Source organism: Camelus ferus, chromosome X, assembly GCF_009834535.1.
Source record: "Camelus ferus isolate YT-003-E chromosome X, BCGSAC_Cfer_1.0, whole genome shotgun sequence".
Taxonomy (NCBI): Eukaryota; Metazoa; Chordata; class Mammalia; order Artiodactyla; family Camelidae; genus Camelus; species Camelus ferus.
Window position 1 is genome coordinate 95,889,760 of NC_045732.1, and position 24,868 is coordinate 95,914,627.

The 24,868-nt window shown below is 42.4% G+C and overlaps 1 protein-coding gene across 7 annotated transcripts in view; it reads right to left on the reverse strand.

Annotated features, from left to right (window-relative positions):
- The window catches only part of GRIA3 (glutamate ionotropic receptor AMPA type subunit 3), a 260,463-nt gene that overhangs the window by 171,225 nt on the left and 64,370 nt on the right, over positions 1-24,868 (reverse strand). For all 7 annotated transcript variants that reach the window (XR_004318267.1, XM_014566983.2, XM_014566984.2 and 4 more), the window contains one exon: positions 20,995-21,234. Coding sequence is in view for 6 of the 7 variants with exons in the window: in XM_014566983.2 (XP_014422469.1) it covers positions 20,995-21,234 (240 nt within the window). In the remaining variant the exon portion in view is untranslated. The remainder of the gene's footprint in view (positions 1-20,994; positions 21,235-24,868) is intronic.

Genomic DNA, 24,868 nt, shown 5'->3' on the forward strand with positions numbered 1-24,868 from the left:
TTTTGTAAATAAGTTCATTTATGTCAATTTTTTTTTTTAGTTTCACATATGAGCGATCTCATACGATATTTTTCTTCCTCTTTCTAGCTTACTTCACTTAGTATGATAATCTCTAGGTCCATCCATGTTGCCACAAATGGCATTATTTCATTCTTTTTATGACTGAGTAGTATTCCATTATATATATACCACATCTTCTTTATCCAGTCATCTGTTGATAGACATTTAGGTTGTTTCCGTGTCTTGGCTATGGTAAGTAGTGCTGCTATGAACATTGGGCTGCATGTATCTTTTCGAATTGAGTTCCCTCCAGATATATGCCCAGGAGTGGGATTGCTGTCTCATATGGTAAGTCTATTTTTAGTCTTTTGAGGAATCTCCATAATGTTTTCCACAGTGGCTGCACCAAACTGCATTCCCATCAACAGTGTAGGAGGGTTCCCTTTTCTCCACACCCTCTCCAGTATTTATCATTTGTGGACTTTTTAATCATGGTCATTCTGACCAGTGTGAGATCATACCTCATTGTAGTTTTGATTTGCATTTCTCTGATAATTAGTGATACTGAGCATTTTTTCATGTGCCTATTGGGCATTTGTACATCTTCACTGGAAAATTGTTTGTTTAGGTCTTCTGACCCCAGTTGGCACTTTTTGATGGTAACTTTCAGTGGACCAGGTCTTACAATTAAGCCAGGGTTGCCAGACTTAGCAAATAAAAAATCAGGAAGCCTAGTAAATTTGAATTTCAAATAAACAATGAATAATCGTCAATGTAAATATGTCCCATGCAATATTTGGGACATGCCTATACTACAAAAATTATTTATCTGAAAATCGTATTTAACTGGACATCTTGCATTTTAGCTGGTAACCCTAAATTAAGTAGAATAGTCATTTAGGTAGCACAAGTTAGAGACCTGAGAAGTCCATTTGTCCAATGATATTGACTCACTGCCCTGACTCATTGCTTGAAATCCTTGCATATACAGTGTCCTTGAGTTAAGGCATTAGATGCATCTGTCAGAATGTGTGTATGACCCAGGAAAGGTTGTACATTGAGCCATTAACCAATATTAATTCCCTAGGCCCACTTAGTTCTACAGGTGAATTCATTGATCATCTAATGAAGTTTCCATAAAATGAGGTACAAACAGGTGAATATAATTTGGGAGAGAGGAAGCTGGGACAGGACTAGAGCCAGGGTGGTGCCCAAGAATAGGCACCAGAATGGAGAACCCAGAGTTAACCTCACACACAGAAAGTCACCTATATTATAGGATTAAAGAAGTATTGGGTACAGTTACAGGCATCCCCCAATATTTCCCCCACCTACTGCCAAATACCTGAAAGGTCACCATTAGCTTTCCCTTTGGGTAGATGTTGCTTTCTCTCCAGGCATCCTCCCAGATGAGAGGCAGCCTTGCATAATGAAAAGATCCCAGATCTGAGAGTCAGACTGGAGTTCGAGTCTTAACTCTGCAACAACTAGCTGTGTGACTGAGGTTGGACAAGCAGAGTGTCCTCTCTTTTATCTCTTCATCTCTAAGACTCAAAAAGTGATGCTTGCCTCAGAAGTCTCGTAGGGTTGTTGTCAGGAGCAAATGAAATGTTGTATGTATACGTGCTTTGAAAATCAGCACTGACAAAATGCTTTAGCAGGATTAAAACGCATATCCTCCCAGGATGGGTAGCACATCCTGGTTGCCTGGTGTATCACGAAACTATCGTCCCTGAGGGGGAGAGATGGACCCACAGGCAGGATAGGGATGGTGAGGGTGGTTGCTGCTGTGGGCTGGCGTCGTGAGGAGGAAGGGCCTCGGCAAAGAAAGCTGTGACTGCCTCCCCCACCCCCAAAGAAACTTGGCTGTAGCATTTTGCCAATGACTGATCCTATGGCATGAGCTCAGAGCAGGAAGGCAGGCCTGGAGGGAGGAGGTACGGAAGACTGCCTTGAAATACTGCGGGTGGCATTCACCAGCTCTCAAGGAAGAGCTCCAAGTTTAGGGGGCAGGTGGCCAGCGGAGGTTTTGAATCTACCAGAGGAAATCATCCTCCCTCTGTGTGCCCAGGATAAGATCTCAGCGCCAGGGAATGTTTGTAAATGGACTCTCTCATTTAAATAAATCCCACTTAAATATTTATCAGATCATGAATATGCATGTTTCTCTCTCAGCGCTGGAAAGAGAAGGGGCATGTAATTTTTAGATGGCACATAAATAATGTAAGGGGGGATAAAGGGATCTTTGTTCTGTGTTGACTGTGTATTTACAGCATCACAAGAGGTCTTGAAATAATGAACTGATTTTTCCCTTTCCCAGTCTAAATGTGCATGTGGAGTTTCACCTTTCCTGTCTTTGGGGGTGATTTGCATTCATTTGTATCCTCAGGGAAGGATTCTGGAGGCAAGAAAATGAGGATGGTCGTTTCAATTATTAGTGAGTGAATTAGCCATAGCAACCCACACCCCATTCCCCTCTTAAATGGCTATCCCCACCTCGGATTGGGCAGTGAGAAGAGCTGGTCCTGCACTCCTCAATTCAGATGCTCAAAGGTGAAGGTCTAAAAGGCACTTAAAAAAGCAAATGTTGCTGGACTGTGCAACCGTGGTCCTCCCTAGCCACGAGAACTTGGACTTGGCTTCAGGCATCTAGCAGAGTTCTAGGGAAAAGGGAACAGGGCAATTCTGATGATGACATAGGATAGAGTGGAACATGATCAGGGCCCCTGCTCCCTGAGGAAGGGAGCTACACACTGACTACTCCTACTTCACCCTACTATTTGGCTGAGAACCAGCTGTGTCTGGAGCCCAGGGCGTGAGCAGGTCAGAGATGTACTTCCCCCCTTGAGTTCTCTCTGCTGGATTCCGTGTCCCTAACTATCCCTCTACAGCTGCACAGTCACGGCTTTGGGATTAGGCATGATTTGCCTGCTTTTTCTACTTCTCTATCAGTCTGAGGAATTGAGAGAGAACTGGCTTATCTTTTTGCCCTAAAGCATCTTTAAAGATAACATCCTTTCCTTGTTAATAAGCAAGCTGAAAGTTCCTGTCTGTGTTGAGTAGTAGAAAGAACGCTTTACAGGGAGTTAGGAAATGGAGTGTCTAGGATGAGCTCCACCACTTACTAGGAGTGTGACGTTGAGCAGATCACTTAACCTTCCTCTACTTCCTCATCTGTTAAATGAGGATCATGATAGCACCTCCCTTGTAAGACTGTTGTGAAGATGAAAGGAGATAATGCATTAAAAGGCTTAGCACAGAGCCTGGCACTGAGCGGGTGCTCAGTCAAGGGAGGATATCAGTCTGAGGAGCTGATTACTCATTAGTCCCCAAACTTCCCCCCAAAGTCTGAATCTTTCATAGTCAGTGAGGAAATAATCCCTTGACCTAAACTCATGCAATAGTCTGGTGGAGGGGAAAGATAGTTGGACTCAGTGTTAGGAAACGGGCTTTAGTCCTGCTTTCACTGCTCATTAGCTTTGTGACCTTGGGTAAATCACCTCCCCTTTCTGGGAATGTAGACTTTTTCATTTGTAAAGCAGCAATGGTACACCTGCACTGCCCTCCTGACTGGTTACGAATGACGATAAAAGACACGGGGAAAGTGCGTGGGAGTGTAAAGTGGTAGGTTTTCTTTTGAACAGTATTAATTAGAACAGCTGTTTTTCCATTTCACAGGGTTCCAGTTAAGCAATAATTTGGAGATCTTGATGACATATTAGGTGAGATCATGAAGGCAAAGAGTTTATGGGAATATTTATCTATTTTCAAGTTGGAAAATTCAGAGAGCAGAAAGGATGGGGGGCTGGAAGCCGCAGTCAGAGCCACAGAGCTCTACATAGCTTAGCCACAGCTATAAGGAATTATGGGGTCAGTGAGAAGGTTGCTTTTGCCTCCTACTTTTGTCTTCTTCCCATCTCTTCTTCTAAGATGCCTTATTCAACTGAAGAGGAAGAAATACCTGTAGATACAGTGATAAAAGATCCGAGATTTTCTGGAGAAGCCCAAATTTCACATATCTTCCTTCTTTTCTAAAAGGTGATTCCTAAAGTTAGGAACTAAATGTGGTCTCATGCTGATGCTTTTGTAAAATTTTAATCATTATCATAAGTAATAATAGCTACCATTTATTGAGTACATTTCTGTTTCTCGGACACTGTGCTAAGTCCTTTAACCATATCTCATTTAGTTTTCGTAACAGTCCTGTTAGGTAGATACTATAACCATTGCCGTCTCACAGATACTCAGGTTTTGGCCCAAGGTCACATGTCTGACTGATGTCAGACCTGAGATAGAAATCCTCAGGCCTGTCTTGCAATAAACCACAAAGAAAAGAAAACACATTGCCGGACCACGTGTCCTGTTTCTCTGTTCAGAAGATGTGGCCACTGTACCATAGACTCTTGAACATTGGCTTGGTGGAGACAGCCCTGAAGACAAAGTGATGAGGCTGCTGCTGGAGTTTGGGGGATGTTGACCTGAGATTTTTGGACTGTTAGTGAGGGTAGTTGTTATATCTTATCTGTTTGTCTGGAAGGCTGCAAAAGGATCCTTCCCATGATCTCTGACTTAATGATCAGAGGTCTCCCCATGCTCCCAACTCTTATCCTTTGCTTTCTTTTCACAGCCCTCCTAGTTGGTGAGGCACTCAAATGACTGGGGCCGTCCAGTCATATGATGCAGTGGCTGAAGGGAATGGGCCTGCAGGTAAAGGGAGAGACTGGAAGGGAACTAGAGACACGGCCATCCCCCCATTTTAATATTTGCCAGCTTAAGCCAAACCAATGTAAGACCATAAGCTGAGCTTTGCTTCATAATTCTAGGATTCAGTATGTATACTATGAATTCAAGGAAACCCAAAATGTGTCAGAAAAGACATATGCTCTGCTTTCTGTCAGCTCATTAAAAATGAAAATATAGATATATTTTTGGTGGAGTCACTGGCTTGAAGATTTTCCAGAGGTTGTCTGTTCAGCTTAAGTTGCCTTTAGGCATTTCCATTTGCTTGTGAATGAAGAAAATACCATTTTCTGTTTTATTATTCTCTGGAACAGGTACCCAGTAAAACCACAAAAATGCATTGGTCCAGCTTTTCAGATTGCTCCCTTCTTTTCAGCCATGAGCCTGAGCTGAGCAATATACGGGACAGACAAAGAGCGGGCTGTGAAGTTAGGACTGCAGGAAACTGATGAGCCCCCTCCCCCATTACCAGTATTGCAATTCCAAAAGCAAGGCTTACTTCTTTTGGCTGGAGGCTTTCTGTAGTTGACTAAAACACAGAGATGTTGTGAGTGAGATTGTGCATCAGCCATTTCTACCTCTGTGTAAGGTAAATAAATTTCCCAGCTCCTTTCCTGGGAACTGGTTCTGATTCTGATAGAAGAGGACCAAAATTAGCGCATTGGAGAGATGAGCAGGGTGGCCCCAAGGCACAGACAAGACCAGACAGGGCAGCTAAGGATCTTCATTCTGTGTCTCAGTGGTCACTCCTTTCCTGTGACCCTAGGAAGCACATCATAATAATGGCTAACACTTATGCTAAGAAGGTGCCAGGAACTGTTTTAGATGCCTTTCACAGATGTAAACTACACAATAGTCTTATGAGTTAGTTAGGTACAATGATTACCTCACTGTAAGGGTGAAGAAATGAACATGCAACCAAAACCTAGCATCTATGGCCATTCTATGGCCCAGGGAGTATATCGTAGAAATCACTGGTCTGATTAGCATTAGTGCACTATTCCCATTTAATGCGATGACTTGACTTGCTAATCAGTGCAAGGAATGGATAGAGCTGGCTGGATCCTCTGGGTGGGTGAGTACACCAGCAATGTGGAAAGGCACATAAACTCTTTCAGTTCTGTTGGGTAAAGTCTTACAGGAAGGACTATGACTCTGGGCACAGTAGGATGAACCTGTCTTCTTGCGTCTTAACCACTCATCTGCAGAGCAGTTTTTTGTTTTTTGGTTTTTTGTCTGTTTTTTTTACTTTTTAGTGGTAGGCAATAGCCCAGGCACACCTGGCATTTGACTTTCGCTTATGTCATTGTGCCAGTCCTCTTTATTCCTGCGAATAGGGTGCAAAGTATTTTACTACCATTATGTAGACAAAAGAATTGAGACAGAGTAGAAAAGACTTAATATGATAAATCTGTCGCTAGCCTTTAGATGTTCAGAATCCCACATTTCAAGTAGAATTACAGATTAGAAAATTCACCAAATCAACAATATCTGGAGCCAATCCATTTTTTGGAGGCTGAAACCTCAGACTTAAGAATTTTAAAGACCTTTCCAGCTTGACATGTTTAAGATATTTTTCTTAAACTACTCTCCAGCACTGTGCTAGGTAGATAAAAGTGGTGAGATAGAGGGAGGGTATAGCTCAGTGGTAGAGTTGGTGCTCAGCATGTACAAGGTCCTGGGTTCAATCCCCAGTACCTCCATTAAAATAAATAAATAAATAAACCTAATTACCCTATCCCCTACAAGAAAAGTAGTAAGATAAAAAAATCACTTAGATAAGCCTTAGCCCCTACTCTTGAAAGCTACCACCTCATTGACGAAACATAACACATTTATATTTTAGAAAAAGTTAGAAAATGGAAGACAATGAGTAGTTTTGATAAATAACATTGCACCACCTCCTGCTCCACTGTACCAAATAGAAACCAGTTATTCCCTCTCCAGGATTTTCAGGAGGCATACACCTCCGCCAAGAGCTTCCCAAGAGAGGAAGACACCTGACTAATCTTTAGAAGCCCTTTCTCAGGCTCTCAGGGGTATAAAATTCTTCTGTGTAATAATTCTGTAGTTTGCTTGTTGGAACCTGGAAATTTTACAGCTGATGCAATTCTTTTGAATTTCAAGCAATAAAAATTTTAAGCACTATAAAGCCCCACGTCAAATCTCTTTAGCAAAAATTAGCAGGCTTATGATGTTTGTTGTGGATTATCTTTGTTCCTGATACAGACGTCAGTAATTGCCTGACGTAATTTCAGTAATTTCAGGCACAGGGCTGGTCATTATAAGATCAGCCAAGTTAGTTTTGAGGTCTTGAAACCACCGTTTTTCTCCCTGGACTCAGGGTCCTACTCTTTTCTCCTATGTCCCCCTCACCCACTTCTATTTCTCCACACAACTGTTTTGGATCTTAGTCCTGCTTGTTCCTCAAAAGGGTACCTCCTGTCTTTTGGGAACTCGTAATTGAAGGGACATCTCTAAAGATCCCTTTCCCTGGGGCACCTCCCTTTATTCCCATGCTCAGCCATGCCTATGTAGAATAGAAGCAAGAAGGCTAATCTGTTAAGAAAAGGCCCTATTTCTTGCCCACAGAAATGCCCTTTGGATTATCTGCACGTGGCTGGTACAGATAACTGAGTGCACCAGCTCTCACATCACTTTTTATCTTTGTTACATTGCCTACACAAACAATTTGAAATGATTTGCCTTATTTACTTTTTCACTGGGAGCTGTGGAAATTAGCATCATGCTGCTCTTGTTGCAGAGAATGCACATGGATCTGCAAATACTGTTGGTTGGGATGAAATAGCGCATTATCTACACCCTAGCTCGGGAAGGTCCTCATGTGTTAATGACTCTGTATTGACCGAGATTCAGGGGCCATCTAGTGCACTGCAGGTTTATCCTTTAGCCAGGAACCCATAACTAAAGTTCCCAGCACCAAAATGTTTGTTCTGCTTCCAAGTTGGTTGGATCAGGAAGGTGATATCTTTGGTAAGGAAGTTAGGTCATAGAAGAACTCAAAATCAGAGTTAGTGCAGTATATAGGAGGTCATTGAGCCTCTTCTGTGTGATCTGAGAACATAATATACCCAAATCCATATCCTTCATCTGTTTCTCAAGGCCCCTGCAATCTCCCATTTTGTTTTTAGTTAAGGTCTGTCATTTGCTCATCCATTTGTTCAATTTACAAACAATAGTAATTCAGGCACTGTGTTGTATTCAGCACTTAGCACAGTGCTGGCAGAGGTGAATAAGACAACAATCTTGTCTTTAAGAAGTTCACAGTCTTGTGAGGAAGATAAAGACATAAACAGATAATAATAATACCACAGTATTATTATACAGTATAATCAGTGCTATAATAGAGGTGGACACAGGGAAGGCAGGAGTGGACACCTAGGGCTGGGGAAGTGAATATTTGAGCAGAGTTTTGAAGCCCATGTCATTTACCACATAGACTGCGTATGTGTATGTCTCTCTCTCTCTCTGTGTGTGTGTGTGTGTGTGTGTGTGTGTGTGTGTGTGTGAAGTGGAGTGAGGGGGCTGAGTGCCAGGAAGTTGGAACAGTATGTGCAAAGGCATGGAGGCAAAAAAACCCCAACAAATTAGGGTGCTGTACATGTTGCTTATTGAAAGTGGCATAGTTCCATATGGCTAGAGTATAGAGAACTAGGGGGTAGGGGCTGGGAGGAGATGAGGCTAGGAAAATGGGTCAGAGTTTAACTGGATCATGAGAGGCCTTCTGCACCATGCTAAGAAACTAGGCCATGACCCTAGGAGTAACGGGAAGCCACTGAAAGCTTTTAGGCAGGGAAGTGATGTGATGGGAAGACTGCTGTCCGGTGGCAGTGGAGGGGTTAAGATCAGGGAGCTCAGTTAGGAGGATGGTGCAGGAGGTCACGGCAGCCGGAGTCAGTGGTAGTGGGACTGCAGAAGAGGGTCTTTGAGGATGAGATATGAGGGATGATGAAAAGGGAGGATTCAAGGACGAGGTTTCTGCTTCGGGCAACTGGGCAGTGCCATTCATTGAGCCAGGGAACGTAGGTGAAACAGAGGGTTTTCTGGGAAGATGATAAATTCAGAGTTCATCATGTTGAGCTTGAGGTACTGGTGGAGCATCAAGGAAAGGTTTTAGGGGAAAAACTGGACATATGGGTCTAGACTTGGGGAGAGGCTCTGGAAAGCCCATGTGGAACTGTAACTGCCTTGCCTAGGGGAGCATTTTGAATCTTTAGAGAAATTGGACATAATGAAGAAGCAAAACTGCATTATCTATTATCCTAGATATTCACATCATTTTTGGTAGGAAACCATCTGTTCATTTTACAGAAGCCTTGAGATTGCAAATGGCTGCGTGGGGATGTTTTAAGACCTTGAAGGGTGTTAGCTTAAAGATGTTGAACGGAGAGGGGGGCGCTGTTGAGAAGCCCAGCACACTGTGTGAAGTGCGGTGTGGCAGTCCCTAACTTGGAGATCCACCAGGAAGGGTTTTAGGATCGACTGGAATATCCTAATCTACTCACTAAGCGTTGTTTCCTTTTCTCCTCTACCAAGTGGGGTCCGGGTACAGCTAAAGGCTGAGCACTAAGGGTGAGCCAGAAAAAACGAGTGTGTGCTGAGGGTCTCTGGCTAATTTCCAAAGCTAATGTGGGTGATTATTCGTGTCTCCATAGCCCTCCCGAAGAGTGGTCATTTGGAAAAGAGTTCAGGCTTCATTATAAATGGAAGTGCTATAATAGCTCACAAAATTTTAGAACCTAAAAGAATCACTCTAGATCCTACTTACTAGTTAACATGTCTGTGCTCCCTTCTAAAGTGAGCTTATTAAGGGCAGGCCCTCTATTGCATTCACTTCCATAATCCCAGTAATGTTTCTGACACAGCATCCCTGCATTCAGCAATTATTAGTTGAAGAATGAATGAGTCCACGCCCTCATTTTATAGTTGTGGAATCTGAGAACCAAAAAGGGTATATGACTTGCCCAAGATCACACAGCTACTTAGTGGAAGAGCCAGGCATGGAATTGAAGTTATGGTTTGATGATGCTTTTCTTTAACATCCTTAACTGAGCCAATCACCTCTCACAACAGGATGTTCTTGATCTTTTTTCTTTAAATGGAGGTACTGGGGATTCAACCCACGACCTCATGCATGCTAAGCATGCACTCTACCACTGAGCTATACCCCCACCCCCTTTTTTTAAGATTGCATAACAGACTCTTGAGATTATCTTTAAAAATTCAAGGCATAGAATGCCAGCGCTCTGTGTGACCATTTGCTTAGAAGGCAAATATGGCCCCTTAAATCTGCTATGCAATTTGTGTCAACCTCAGTTTAGAGAAATCTCCAAACATCTCTATCCCTTAATAACTTACTATGGGTCTGTCATCCATGAATCCATGAATTCATCTAAGCCTTTATTTGGGGGGAGAGGGAAGCTATTTATATTTTCAGTCTAATCCGCCACGTGGTGTAATGAGTTCCATATGTTTCCTCCATTTTCTACCTGCTGTGAGAAGTAGGGCTTCCTTTATCTGTCCTAAACTCACCTCTGTGGGCTATATGCTGGTAAGACACACACTCTCTCTCTCTCTCACTCACACACACAAACACACACACATACACATGATTTAGGAGGGAAATGACCCCACTATTAATTGTTATCTTTGTTTACAAGCATATTAAAAATTCAAATGAAAGGAAGCTGAAATAATGCAATTGAAAGTGAACACAGTGACAGCTAATTACCCCCAAGGAGAAAGCTGTAAATCCTTGACAAAACGGAGGCCCGTCGACGCAGGAATGGGTGGAAATAAATGAGAGGCCTGCAACAGAATCGGTGCCTGGCCAAGCACTGCCCGCCTGCGGGGAAACTGAAGCATCCTCTAAAAGTTCTAAAAGTGTGGCCCAGGAACATAACCTGTCAGCCTCCTCGCCTGACATGGTCTTAATTAGCCTCTGTTCTACTGCCGAGAAAGCCCGCTGAGGCAGTTAGCACCAGAGAATTAATCAGATCATTTGTGGAGTCGACAAAGCAGGACAGCAACCGACACTGGCAACTTATTGATTGGAAGGGATCCAGGAAGACCGGGAGTGATTCACCTCTGTTTGGGCCCCTCCTCTCCCCCTGAATGAGGGTGCTCCACAGAGACTGGGAGGGGGAGGCTGTGGAGGGTGGAATGAACTGTGCTTCACCTTAACCTCTGCCCCCCTCCTCCTTTCCAATCATAGTCTCTCTTCCTAGCTTCTGTACACTTTGCCGCTAAGGCAGCATGTGTAGCTGTGCTGATGCCAAACAATGTGTTTGACTGCAAGAGAGGGAGAGAGCACTGTTGATTTTGTTGCAAATTGCACTTTTGCTATAGGCTTAGTTGGGAGAATGGAATTTTGCCAGTATTTCCCTCCCTCATTTTGTTTACTGCCTATTTTCAACAGCTCTGTAATTGCTTTCCATTTAGTAAAAGGAACATTGTTCCTTTTTTGGTTTTTCTTTTAATTGTATTTCTTGCCCTAAGCTCTGATGTTTGGGAGCATTGATGGGAATGCCATGTTGTTTTGGTTCCAGATACCAACTTGGCCTTAGCAATCAAAGCAAGGGCATTTCTAGGGAAGGCATTTGGGTGGTGGACTCAGAAAAATGTATAACTCCTTCCATGGAGCCTTCCCTGATAGGTCCACCTTGTCTATTGTCAACTCTTTCTTATTTGGATTTCAATGCTACTTCAAACCTGTGCTAATCAATCTAACTCTCGTATATGCTGTTTTGTACTTATCTTTGCCTCATGGCATTAATCTTATCCTGTCTCTCTGACCATAATGTTAAGCTCTTCAAAGCCACAAACTACACCTACTATTGAATACAGTGCTTAACACCAATCTAGTTACAGTATGAGACATTCAATAAATGCTAGATTGGTCCATTGCAACCCCTTGAGGAATTATTGCAACCATCTGTCCCTTGACCCTGATGCCACCTTGGCACTACTGATATTTTGGTCCAGATAATTCTTTGGAGATACAGTGTCTGTGCCCTGTAGGACGTTTCCTACAGCATTCCTGGCCTCTACCCACTACTAAAAATGTCTCCAGACATTGCCAAATGTCCCCTGCAGGGGGCAAAATCACCCTTCCTCCCCACTGTTCTATAATGATAGCAAAATAAAAAGAGGTAATACTTACTGCACACGTGACCACATTCAGCTTGGTGCCAAAGGTATTACATGCAGTCTTTTGCTTCACTTCCACAGCAGCCCTGCCCGGGCTTTAACTGTTGTCTAAAGGGGCTCCAGGGGAGGAACCTCAAAGTCACAGTTGTAGATCTACACCACAGTCTGTCTCTTCCCCAAGGACCATTTAGAAGAGCCTTCTCAAAGACCTCTCAGGCTCAGTCCTGAATTTATTGGACACATCAGCTGCCCCTTAATTGTGTGAGGACCACCCATTCATTGAAAACTAGATATTCAGCTTAGTGAGGGTTAATTCCTCAAGGAGCATGATGAAAAGCAACGGAAGGTCAGAGCAAAAGCAACCCTGCCAGCTGTCACCTCCTTTTTTCAGAGATGTGAATACCATTGCAAACAGCTAATGCATGGTAGGGGGGCTGGAGATCTATTTCTTACACTCATACGGTGGCATTTAGCTCAGGAAGCAGAATTTCTAGCTAGCCCACTGAAGTGTCATTCCTACCCTAAATCCTGACCAGCTGTCTTGCAAACAATGCAATCGGTCACAAGAGACACAGGGCAAAAGAAGGTGGGTAAACCAGTACAAATGTGTCCTTCTGTGGGGGAGGGGATGACTCAAAGCACCATTCCCGAATATGAAGGACAACCCAAGAGAGAAAATTTGACATTTTGGTTTAATGTGTCTCTGGAGAGGAATGTATATCTGGCTGTGAAGTCAATTCAACCTCAAAATCACTGCCACCAAGGAGTTAACGCTACATTAAAATTAGTCATGTCATTTGATGGAGAAATATTCTACTTATGGAAAATACCTTTATAGGAAAACTGCCTTTCTGAGTCTGAGCTGGAAATATTACAGTAAACAGGATCTAATCACAGTGAAGCCTTTTTTCAGCTTTGCATGACAGCTGTAAAATATGACAGTATTTATTAATAGTCGCTGCAGTCTAATGTGCAGCATTGGAGAGATACAGCGAAATATGTTAAGCTACTGAGAGAACAATTTCCACAGTAACTAATATTCAGCTTTTGAAAGGGTAGTTTAATGTCTTACGTTTTTTTTTCCCCCTACTGACGGTCCAACCCCAGGAACAAGCTACTAAGCTAATAACCTTTGTGGAGAGGAAGTGTTTAAATGATAATTTATTTCAAGAGCTGACAACAAATTGCTTGGCACTTTCTCTTTTTATGCCCCAAAGCAGTCAAGGATGTGCAAATCGAAGTATTAAAAAATACGACAGCTTTAGTATTTTCATTTTCAATGAAATTCTCATTATAGACATATGTACAGTCTTTTATTCATGATCCAGTCCAAATAGTCATTCATTATTATTATGGTGTCGGCTCTCAAGATGCTCTCATAGTTGAAGCCTCATCACGATAGATTAGGCAGGATGCAGAAACTACATGTCTCGGGTACCGTCAGCCCTGATTATTGCAGTGCAAACAGGGGAATTTAGTGTCTGTCTCTCCCAGGATAATGTACTCTCTGGGCCTTCCTAATGTATTCAAATGTAAAAAGTAGCTTGAATTTCAATAAAAATTCTTTTGGCTTTGCTTTTCCCAGAAGGCAAATGGACATGACTAGAATGGGAGCCATCTGTTACCTTCACACATCCTTTAATCAGTTCTTAAAATGGAAGAGAAAAAAAAATTCATGATAATCCTTTTTTTTTTATTTAAATCAAGGTACCTGCTACTTTCTTTAAACTTCCTGCCAAGTCGCTGTGGCAGAACCTAACGTCAGTCTCTCCTTGGCTTTCTTTGTCTCCAACCAAAACAGTCCCTCAGTGACGAGGACCTTCAAGTTTGATCTTCCTGGGCTCTGGAAGTGGCCTTTGCCCCAGAGAGGAATTTATGAGTTCCCTTCACCTCAGGGTCGGGTCCCCACCACAACCCTCCGCGAGGGTGCGCCATGGGCAAACCCCGGGTCTGGCTGCATTGACTACTTTTGCTACCCATCTGCCCCTTCACCTGGATGTTTTACCCGCTGCCTATCTGGATTCCTGGGTCTCTGGGACCATAGACTATTGTGTTCATCTGTGGACACCGGGCTTTAAGAAGGAAATTGACAACTGGAGTGCATCCATGGGAGGGCAACTAGGACAGGGAGCGTCTAGGTGCCAGGTCATCTGAAGAATGGCTCAAGGGGAAGAGGTAATGGAAGTTTTCAAATGTTAAATGTTTGGGAGGCGGCATGGCTGGGTAAACAGCACACACAGACTGTGGAATGTGGTGGGCCTTGGTCCACATCCTGGATTTCATTACTTTGGCACATGAAGCTGTATGACCCTAGAAGCCATCATTTAATCTCTTTATGCCTTGGTTGCCTTGTGTGGTAAAGATGCAGGGATGTCATGAGGATTAAATGTGATAATTCATCAACTCAGGGTCTAATCCATAAGTGCTTAAAAATGGCAGGCACTCTTATCCAACTAAGATAAGAAAATGATGACCTTAACAGGGGTTCATTGATTTGTACCACTGATGGGTACTGGGCTGTGTGTGTGTGTGTGTGCGCGCACACACACGCACGCGCATGTGTAGAAAGGCAGAGGGAGAGAGGAGCTGGGAGGAAGTGAGAGAGACAGATAGACAGAGACAGACACAGAGAGAGTTTCTGTGCCTTCTTTGGGACCGTGAGACTGGATGGGAGGGATGAAGCTCGGCTATGTAAGGAGGCGGTAAACGACGACATGCAGGAAGGTGTCGGGGGATGCGGCTCTGCTTGTTTCCCAGTAGAGTTAGAATCCAGCCAATCTGAAAATGTTTTGTGAGGAAAGGCTTGTTTCTCCTTGTCTTGGGGAGTCTCTTTATCCCTTTAAGCCCTTCGGGATCTTTCAACATCTTCCCACCTTCCTAGCTATCTGGCAACACTTTCATCTTTCCACAAGGTGCCTGTTCTAATGAATGCAAGTGTCATTGGTGGATGGGGGAACAGTTAGGTTAAAAATTAAATTTTCCCAGGTCCCTGAGATACATCACCGTCTCAGCAACAGGAATATCAACTCCCCAAAGGCAGGACCCAAATTCTGCTTAAACACTGTCAGTGGCCCTGCACAAGCCAGAGCTAGGAAACGCCCACTCATCGCTTGTTGACTATTTGTTGTCATGGCCTGTGTTCTGGCCACAACCTTCGAGAGCAAATAGCAAGTTCTGTTAGAAGGCTGGTGACTTCCTGAGAGTTACCTGGGAACTGAGTAGGGAGTTTCAGATTGAGAATGGAAATCAGCGGGAGTTTATTGAACACTGAGAGAAGGTAGGGACTAGTTGCCTCAAAGGGCACTTGGAGCTATTATCTCATTATCGAAGCTGAGCGCCGGAGCCTGGGCAGATTCTTTCATCTCTGCGGGTTGTGCCCATTGAAGCCCAGGAGCGTTGTCAGGTGCACAAGAGAGTCTGGCTGCAGCTCTCAAGTATGTTGCTGTTCTGGGGGAAAGGTGCACCCCACAGAGAGCTAGGTCCTTTGCACCCAAAAGATAGGTCTTATTGCAAAGTGGAGGAGTTTTTAGGGAGGTGTCGAGGCAGGTTAGGACAAAGATGTCGAGCCTTTGCTCCTCCTAGTGGGGGCAGATGTGACCGTGCCACCGTGAACAGCCCTGGGTAAATAAAAACGGGATTGAGGAAGAGAAGGTACAAAGGAAGCAGATATCACACTTAGTAAACCTCATCACTTTCCCAAGAGCTGACTTTTGATGTGTACAGCACCAACAGCAGAAATTGCAACTATATTAACGAACAAGGTGGTATTTTAGTAACTAAGCAAAGTAATGACCTGCAAACCACACAATCAGACCTTTCTCTGCAGATAGAAATCAAAGCGTGGCCAGTAAAGCTTTTGAAATCCACTCACTGTTTCATAATTTCAGAGAGCCTATTACCCTGATTGTGCTACCAACCTTTTAAATGACCTCAAATGTTTAACCCATTTCTCAGCTCCTTACTCATCCCTGCCCTTACACAGTGGAGTCACATCATTTGTATATTTAGCTTATTTGAATGTAATTATAGGTGCTCCCTTCTGTCTTTCTCTGTCTTCCATTTCTCTCTTATGCAATTTAAAATATTCTAAAATTATACTTTGCAGTTGTAATTTCTCCCCATAATTTTTATTACTGAAGCAATAGATGATCATTGTGGAAAAAGAGAAAATAAAGAATAGATGCATATTGAATGTTTTAAAGAACATAGGTTGATTTATAAATTGGATTTTCTTTTTCCTTCCTTCCTTCCCTCCCCTGCCTTCCTCTCCCATTCCATCCCCTTCCCTCACCCCTCCCCTCCCTTCCCCCTCCCTTCCCTTCCCTTTCCTTTCATTCCCTTCCCTTCCTTCCCTCTCTTCCTCCCTCCCTTCTTTGTTTCTCTCTCTTTATTTCAGTCCAACATTGAAAAAAAAAAAAAAGCATGGGCTTATGCTAGCTAAATCACTAACGGAGTTGGGAAAACACTAAGTATGTGCCTAGGCTGTGCTAGGAACCAAGGAGAGGCACAAAGTGTAAGTCAAGGGGCTAACCAATTGTTTACTATCACAACGGAGAGAAGGGTTTGGGAAGGTAAACAGCAGACCCAGTGAAATAACAACAGAAAGCAGGTGAGTGCCAAGTGAAGGACAAAAGTGTTCAGTGGGCTTCAGAGGTGGGCAAGGTCTCTGCTCCTTGAAACTGGTTCTCTTCCTGCCCAGTCACCTCAGTAAATAGCATCACCATCTTACCCAGTCCCTCAAGCCAAAAGCTTAGTAGTCATCCACGAATCCTCCCTTTCCCTCACATCCCACAGCCAATCTGTCCCCAAGTTCTGTTGATTCTGTGTCCAAAATGTATTTCAACTCCACCTCCTTTTCTCCATCTCCAGCCTAGTCGAAGCCACCATCATGTCTCATCTAGATGACCTCAGTGGGCTTTTAATTGGTTTCCCTTCCTTCACTCTTGCACCATACTCCATTCTCTACAAAAACTTAAATGAGATCAGGTGACTCCTCTGCTCAGAATTCTCCAATGACTTCCCATTGCAGTTAGAGTAAAATTCATATTCCTTATCCTGGCTCCTGTCTGTACTCCATGGCTATGATCTGGCTTCTGTCTACCTTTATAGTCTCATCTCAGGCCACTCTCCACCTCTTGCCCTTTAGTCACACTTGCCTTTCAGTTCCTCAAACATACCAAGCTTTTCCCTGCTACAGGCCCTTTGCCCTTGCTGTTTCCACTGCCTGAAATGCTTTTCCTCTATTCTCTCTTTTTTTTTTAATTGAAGTATAGTTGATTTACAATATTGTGTTAGTTTCTGGTGTACAGCATAGAGATTCAATCATATATATATATTTTTTTCATTATGGGTTATTACAAGATATTGAATATAGTTCCCTGTGCTATGCAGTTAAGACCATATTATTTACGTAGTTTATATATAGTAGTTTGTATCTGCTAATCCCAAACTCCAAATTTATCCCTCCCTCCCCTTTCCCCCTTGGTAACCATAACTTTGTTTCCTATGTCTGTGAGTCTGTTTGTGTTTTGTAAATACGTTCATTTGTCTCACTTTTTCAGATTCCACATAAAAGTGATACCAAAAAAGGGCAGAAAACCTAAATAGACATTTCTCTAATGGAAACATACAGATGGCCAACAGGCACATGAAAAGACGCTCAACGTCATTAATTATCAGAGAAATGCAAATCAAAACTACAATGAGGTATCACCTCACACCAGTCAGAATGGCCATCATTAAGAAGTCTATGAAGGATAAATGCTGCAGAGGGTGTGGAGAAAAGGAACCCTCCTACACTGTTGGTGAGAATGTAGTTTGGTGCAGCCACTATGGAAAACAGTATGGAGATTCCTTAAAAATAAAACAACTAAAAATAGAGCTACCAGATGATCCAGCAATCCCACTCCTGGACATATATCTGGAGAAAACTCTAATTTGAAAAGACACATGCACCCCAATGTTCATAGCAGCACTATATACAATAGCCAAGACATGGAAATAACCTAAATGTCCATTAACAGATGACTGGATAAAGAAGTTGTGATATTTTTATACAATGGAATACTACTCGGCCATGAAAAAGAAAATGATGCCATATTCAGCAACATGGATGGACCTAGAGATGATCAAATTAACTGAAGTAAATCAGACAAAGACAAATATCACATGATATCATTTCCTCTATTCTTCATATGGCTGTCTCCTAATTCTTTAGTTCTCAGCGTAAATGCCTCTTCTCAGTGAGACTGTCACTGAGAATCCTATTAAAATTAGGTCCTATCCATTAGTATCTGTTTCTTAGTTTCTTTCATAGAACCTTGTCTAAATTTATAATTATTTTGTTGATTTACCTGTTTTTTTTTTCTATTTCCCTCATTTGAATGTAAACTTTATGACAATAGGAACCATGTCTACCTTATTCATCATTGTAACCCTACCACCTATTGAATAAATGAATGAATGATTGTGCACTAGAGTAGTCAGGGAAGGCTACCTTGGGGAGGTTGAGTTTGAAGTGGGTTTTGAAAAATGGAAGGGTAGGCAGATTTTTATTATCTAGGCGAAGGAGAGAATTCCAGGTAACAGAAGAAAGGCAGTTACTGAGGCAAGCATGCTTCTGGCACATTTGGGCAGCAGTGGAAAAGGGGAGCTGCCTTCAGTGGAAGGTTCTCATTAGGAAACATAGGGACAACAGGTTTATTAGTGGTTGAGGCATAATTATGTCAAGACTTCAGGAATAGACTTCTTTTATTTTTCAACGTGCATGATAGAAGCCATTGAAAATTTTGGAACGGGGTCATGGTGTGCAGTGTGTTAAGAAGGTTTTCCAAGGGGGAAATTAGTACAAAACTTTATGGAAAGTATTTCTTAAGCAGAGCAGATTAGTCCCACCAGCTAAATGGCTGTAGAGGGAAAAATATGAACATGCATAAGTCAGAAAGGTTTCTTTTGGCTCCAAGACCATAGAATTGTACGAATTATTTAGTGAGACAATTTGAGAAAAAAAATCAAGAATAAGAAATAGATATAAATGGACTTTTGCTTCATTTCCTCTAATGGAGAGCTAATGAGCAAAGGACGGTCATAGGAGGTGAGGAAGGTGAGGAGAGAATACATTAACTGTATCTCCTGTTTTTCAATAGATCAGAGTTTACAGTATTAGTAGAACTGATATTTAGTTTTTTAAAAGTTTCAGGAGAGAAGCTGTCTAATTTGCAAACTTCAGTTCTGAAAATTCGACTGTGATGTTCTAGATTACACTATATATAGCACATGGAAATCGGCTAATTCATCCTCGGTGTTTGAAATAAATGAAATGTATTAAAATTTAGCAAATTATGAATTAGAAAGTCCAAACTATTTCGGTACCCTAGCCAGGCAAAGCTCGGCAGGAGCACACAACACACCTTCCTGATTCTGCTTTTTGTTCATGTTCTTTTCCTCTTCCCCAAACCCCCATCTCCCTTTTCTCTTACAATCCACAACTTACATACCCTTCAAGGCCTAGCTCCCCTAAGCCAGCCTTCTCTGAAAACTCTACTTTCCTGGAGTGCTACCTTTTCAAAATTCTCACAGCAATCACAGTCTGTAGTGTACCACTCAGTTTGATACTGTTCTGTGTTGTTCATTAATTGTTTCATAAATGTCCTGTTCTGTCTACCACCTTGGAACTGTATTATATAAACATCTATCACAAGATTTCAATACACCATTGAGAGTTGATAACAGCTTGTAGAACTGGTTGACTGATTAACTTCTAACATGTAAGTTACGACTAGTAGTAAGATACAGAATGTCCTGTGTCTGGTATAATATCTCAAAATAATCATAGAATATTACATTAAGAAGGGATAGAGCTTTGGGGAGGAGACCAAAGCTAAGAGCGTCCATGAGTTGGTCAAGGTCAGAGAGCTAATTAGTGGCAGAGTTTGCACTGTAACTCTGGTCTCCTGCTTTAGGCTCATGAAATTTGATATTATTTTATAGGTAAGCACCATAAGCAAATACAGGCCTTAGTATTTCCTGACAGGGTTCGATGATGCATCAAAATGAGAATGAAATGAAAAGCACTCTGGGCTCCTAAAAACAAAATGGCCCTTCAAGTTAAGTTACCTATAAGGATGTCATTTTCAGGGACCCTTAGGCAGACAGGCCTTCCATTTGCTTCTTCTTTCTCTGAATCAGAAAATCCTGAGTCAGAGAGAGCCATTCCGAGCATATAATCAGGGTTACAAGCAAACAAGTGATAAAGTAACATTGTCTTCTGGAATCTCATGGTGATAGGATCCCCTAGTTTTACTGAGGGACCCCTCAAAGATAAATGGGTTTTAGAGGAGTCTGTTTAGCTGAATTATGATATGTAAACCTACCTGTATACTATTTAAGATCAGACCCTTAATTTCTGAGACTGTTTCAATATAATATATCCTCAATAGATTATCACACTATGAGAAAAAAAAATGCGTCCCCAGAGCCCAGGTTAGCCAGTCTCCGCTCATCATTTCCATCAGATAACTGTTGAGGCCCTGTAATCTGAAGACCTAATGTGACCTGGTGAAACAAGCTCAGGAAGCCAGAGACACCGACACCAGTGCCAGCTCCGTGGTTAAACTACTGTGAGAAAAAGCACTTTCCCTCTTTGGGCTTCAGCTTTTTCATCTCTGAAATGAAGATAATTATAGTCTCTGAAAGGATTAATTCTCCCCAAACTTTCCAGCTTAGGCCTCTCTCTATTTTAAACTAAGCCACTTTCGCTTTGTGTATTTTAGACCAGATAAATTTTTTGGGAGGTGGGGGAGGGTTCCTTTTAAACAACAGTGAATCAACCAGAAGGATATCCCAAAACCCTTTTCAAAGCCAGGGGTGGGAGGACATACATAACTTGAAAAATTAGATTCTAAAATTACTGTTGCTTTGATTTTTTGCTCTTACTCTTCAATTCATTTTGAATATTAATTACAATGTTAAAAGGGTATTAAATTTTATTTATTAGAAGAGAAGGGAACAAACACAAGTTGAGAAAGACTGAACACCACTGTTGAACATGAATATTCAAAGAGGAGAGCAGATGCCTCTTCTTACCTCTTTCTGTGTCGTAGAGGTACACAAACTTCTCCCACTTGTAGTGACCCAGAAGACTCAGAATAGCGCCCTTCAAGGCTGGGCGCATCTGGATGACAAACTGCACATCTGCATCAGTGGGGAAGCTGGGTGTGACAAAGGATGTGTGCAGGGCCCCACAGAAAGAGGTCAGAGTGTTCATTGACATCTGGTCATAGAATCCAAAGATGGCATACACCCCTCTCGAGAACTGGGAGCAGACTGCAATGAGAAAAAGGAAAAGAAATGTCAATAGCCCTATGAGCCCTTCCTGTAGATTGAAGGGTTGGAAAGACAATGTATCGTTAAGCTCTCAGTGACACACCTCAAAAGAAAACCAAGATCTCTGAAATCTCTAGAAGCCCTTGCAAGTCCAGTTGCCCAGCAGGAAAAGAGTAAGAAGGGAAGACTTTATTTGATACAGTTGTATGTTCTCTATGTCTACCATGAGCAACCCTCCCAGCTCACCCCCAAGACACTCGGTGCTCTTGTACTTCTACCATAGCTGCCCAGGGGCCTCTTAGCACCCAGGCCCCATCAAAGTACAACTGTCTTATGTCCCACCCCTTCGGTGCTTTTTCTCCTAGATGACAATAGTGACTGAGGATTTAGTCAGATGAACTGCTAATGCGTCTTTTAGGAAATGTGTTACTCCTCTTAGATTACATAATGCTTTAACCATAGTTATGTTTATGATTAAGACCCTTTATGTAAGCTATTAATGAAAAGGATTTCAGATTCTGGGCAGGCCATTGGGAAGACTGGCCTTTCAGTGCCCAGGGGGTAGGTGGATATTCTGCCCATGTGTAATTGGCAAAGTTCTCTCTGATCCTTTTGAATTGATCTTCTAGATCTACTAGCCCACACATAGAACATTCATGTCACCACCTCATGATCGTGGTCAGCTTTCCTTCATTTTAAAGTGGGTCACATCACCACTGCTTCCCTCTTCTGGCCCAGATGAGCTAAAAGACGTGAATGAATTTCAATATTAGCTTAAGTAGAACATAATTAGCAAAGCAAATCAGCTACAACAACACCATGCGGTGCATTCCCAAACCAAGTGGAAATGATCTTGAGATTATTTGCACTACTGCTCCCTTCCATTCATGCGAAGCAGACAAAACAGGCAGCTGATAATGTGGTGTGACTTAAGGGGTCTTGCATGGTCACCCTTATCTGCTAGAAAGCCAGTGTTAGGCTTACTTTTTCCAGTTTAGAGTTCTGGCAAAAAAAAGTCTGTGGCTTGGGAGGGGGATTAAATAGAATCATTTTTAGCCATTAGTATGTCTGATTAGATGCCAGGACAAGTGGGAAAGTGGATGGGTAAGTTTTGATGGGGATGGGTGAGTCGGAGAAGAGAGTGCAAAGAGGTTACCCCTTTTTATCAGCCAAACTCAGTAGTCATTGGCTTGAGGGTAGAGCATCCAAGCATCTTCTTCAGGGAAGACAATAGCCTCCAACTTGAGGAATTTTAAGTGACCTCCAAACACATGCACAAAAAGCCTTTATATTAAAAGGTGAAAGCTAATTAGAGAATGAATCTGGGGCATTCCATGACAGGGACCAAGTGGAGTATTCAGAAACAAAAGGAAGTGGCTAGATGTCACTTTGCCTTGGTGATCACCAAGGGAGACACTAAGGAGGGTCCCATTCCCAAATTAATCCTGTCAATGTAGAATTTTGCAGTAGAAGGTCAAATGTTGCTTGGTGCACATAATGTTCTGTATAAAATTGACAATGATAATGTTAACAGCCATTGAGAGCTTGGTAGGTACCAGACACTGTGTTAATTACTATACAAATATTATTTCATTTAATATTCCCAACAACCTCATGAGGTGTTGCTATCATCTCTATTTAATAGATAAGAATTGAGACCCCCCCACCCCAAAATGTTCTATCTCTTGAGTGGAGGAGCCAGGATTTGAACCTGAGTCCAACTCCAAAAGTCACACTCCCTGGGATAAAAACCAACAATGACATTGGAGAGGATTCATTGACTTGAGTGAGATAGGGTTTCCAGATTTAGCAAATAAAAATATAGAATGTCCAATTAAATTTGAATTTCAGATAAAGAACAAATTGTTTTTACTATAAGTATGCCTCAAATTCATACATACACTAAAAAATTATTTGTTCTTTATTTGAAATTCAGATTTAACTGAAGATCCTGAATTTTATCTGGCAACCCTAGGAAGAACCCATCCTTATTCATGGTCTTGGGGCTGAAAGGCTGGAATAAGCAATCATGGCCTTTCACCACCAAAATTCAGCAGGTAGCCGATAATTCTTTGATCTGTATCACCTAGCAGGCAAGGCCCAAGAGAGAGATGAGGATCCACGAATCCTATACAAAAATAGCCCGTGGGGAGATGCAACATATTTTTCAACAAGGAAATTCCAACCTGACTAAATTTTGAACAATGGAGAGAGAAATAAACTCAGAGAGAGACAAACCTATAGCTATGATCCACGTAGAGTTTCAAAAAGCCCCTTGGTATATTGGAAGGAAAGGGAAAATTTATAGCATGTTATAATGTTAAGATTCTGGTTAATTAAAAAAAAACCCTTGCATTACTCTAATAATCAATGCTTTTGAACCTCGGGGGTACAGAGTTAGTCATTCATTACTAGTTCACATATGGACCTTTCATATTTATTTAACTAAATTAATTAGTTTATAATACAATGAACACTCATAAAATCATCATCCAACCTAAGAACTATGCCATTACTAATAACTTAGGTTTACCTATGTCTTCCTCCTGTATTCTATCTCCCCGATTTGATCCCTCCCTTCCTCCGAGGTAACCACAATTCTGAATTTTGCATTTATTATCACTTTGGCTTTTTTGTTTGTTTGCTTGGTTTTTAAAAAATATACAAACACACACACCTAAACAACTGAATGTTATTTTTGCTTGTTTTAAGCCTTTGTAAGAAGGGAGTCATAATGTATATGTGAAACCCAGACTCCAGGAAGGAGCATCCAGTGAAATCTTGAAGCCTAATGCGTGATGACAAGCAGAGTGAGACTCAGGAAGACCGTATAAAAATGTGTGAGTGAGCAGGTGTGAGGGGGCCCAGTGAAAATAAAAAATTCCTAACTAAGCTTACAGCTTTGGTTGCGGCTCAGGCAAGGGACTTAGGAGTGTTAGAGATCAGCGGCAGCCTTCGGGGAACACAAGGCGACTGCGGTCGCACAGGCAGACACGGGGCGGCGGACAGCAACAAGAAGACGGCGAGGAGAAAATCAGTGAATATTCTACTCCCTTCATATAAAGCAGAGTGCCGCTGCCCTGCAAATACTGCTGTGTGTGGCTACCTTTGCTCTGTCTCAACATATATGAGTAACATGAGCAGAAGGCCCAATGGGGAAGCCAGCTGCCACGTGAGGACTGGAGTCGTAGCCTCTGAGTGAAGCTGGAGCCTAGGACACCGAGCACAGCCTCTCCGGGCGGGTCCCCGGGCCCGCGGCAAGTCGGGCTGAACAGAACACTGAGCTGACCCAAAGGACAGCGTCTATGTTTCGGGATTCCTAGAGTGTTTGAGTTAGAAGGAACTTCAATGCTATTTCATTCAGTGGTTTTTTTCAAGCAGAGTTTTTACTGTAGAATCCTTTCTCCACATGAAATTTTACGTGGAAAAGTCTAATACCTAAGAGATAAAGTGGAGCTCTTCGGATTCGGCACAGAGTTCCACTGACGCCTCCCCGGCATCAGGAAACTGTGACACAAAGAAACGAAGTGTCTTGCACAAGGTCACACCATGAATTATGAATCAGTCTCTCAGAAACGCTGTATCAGCATCTCCACCCATCCCCACTCCAGAGCTACCTGGGACAGCATGGGTC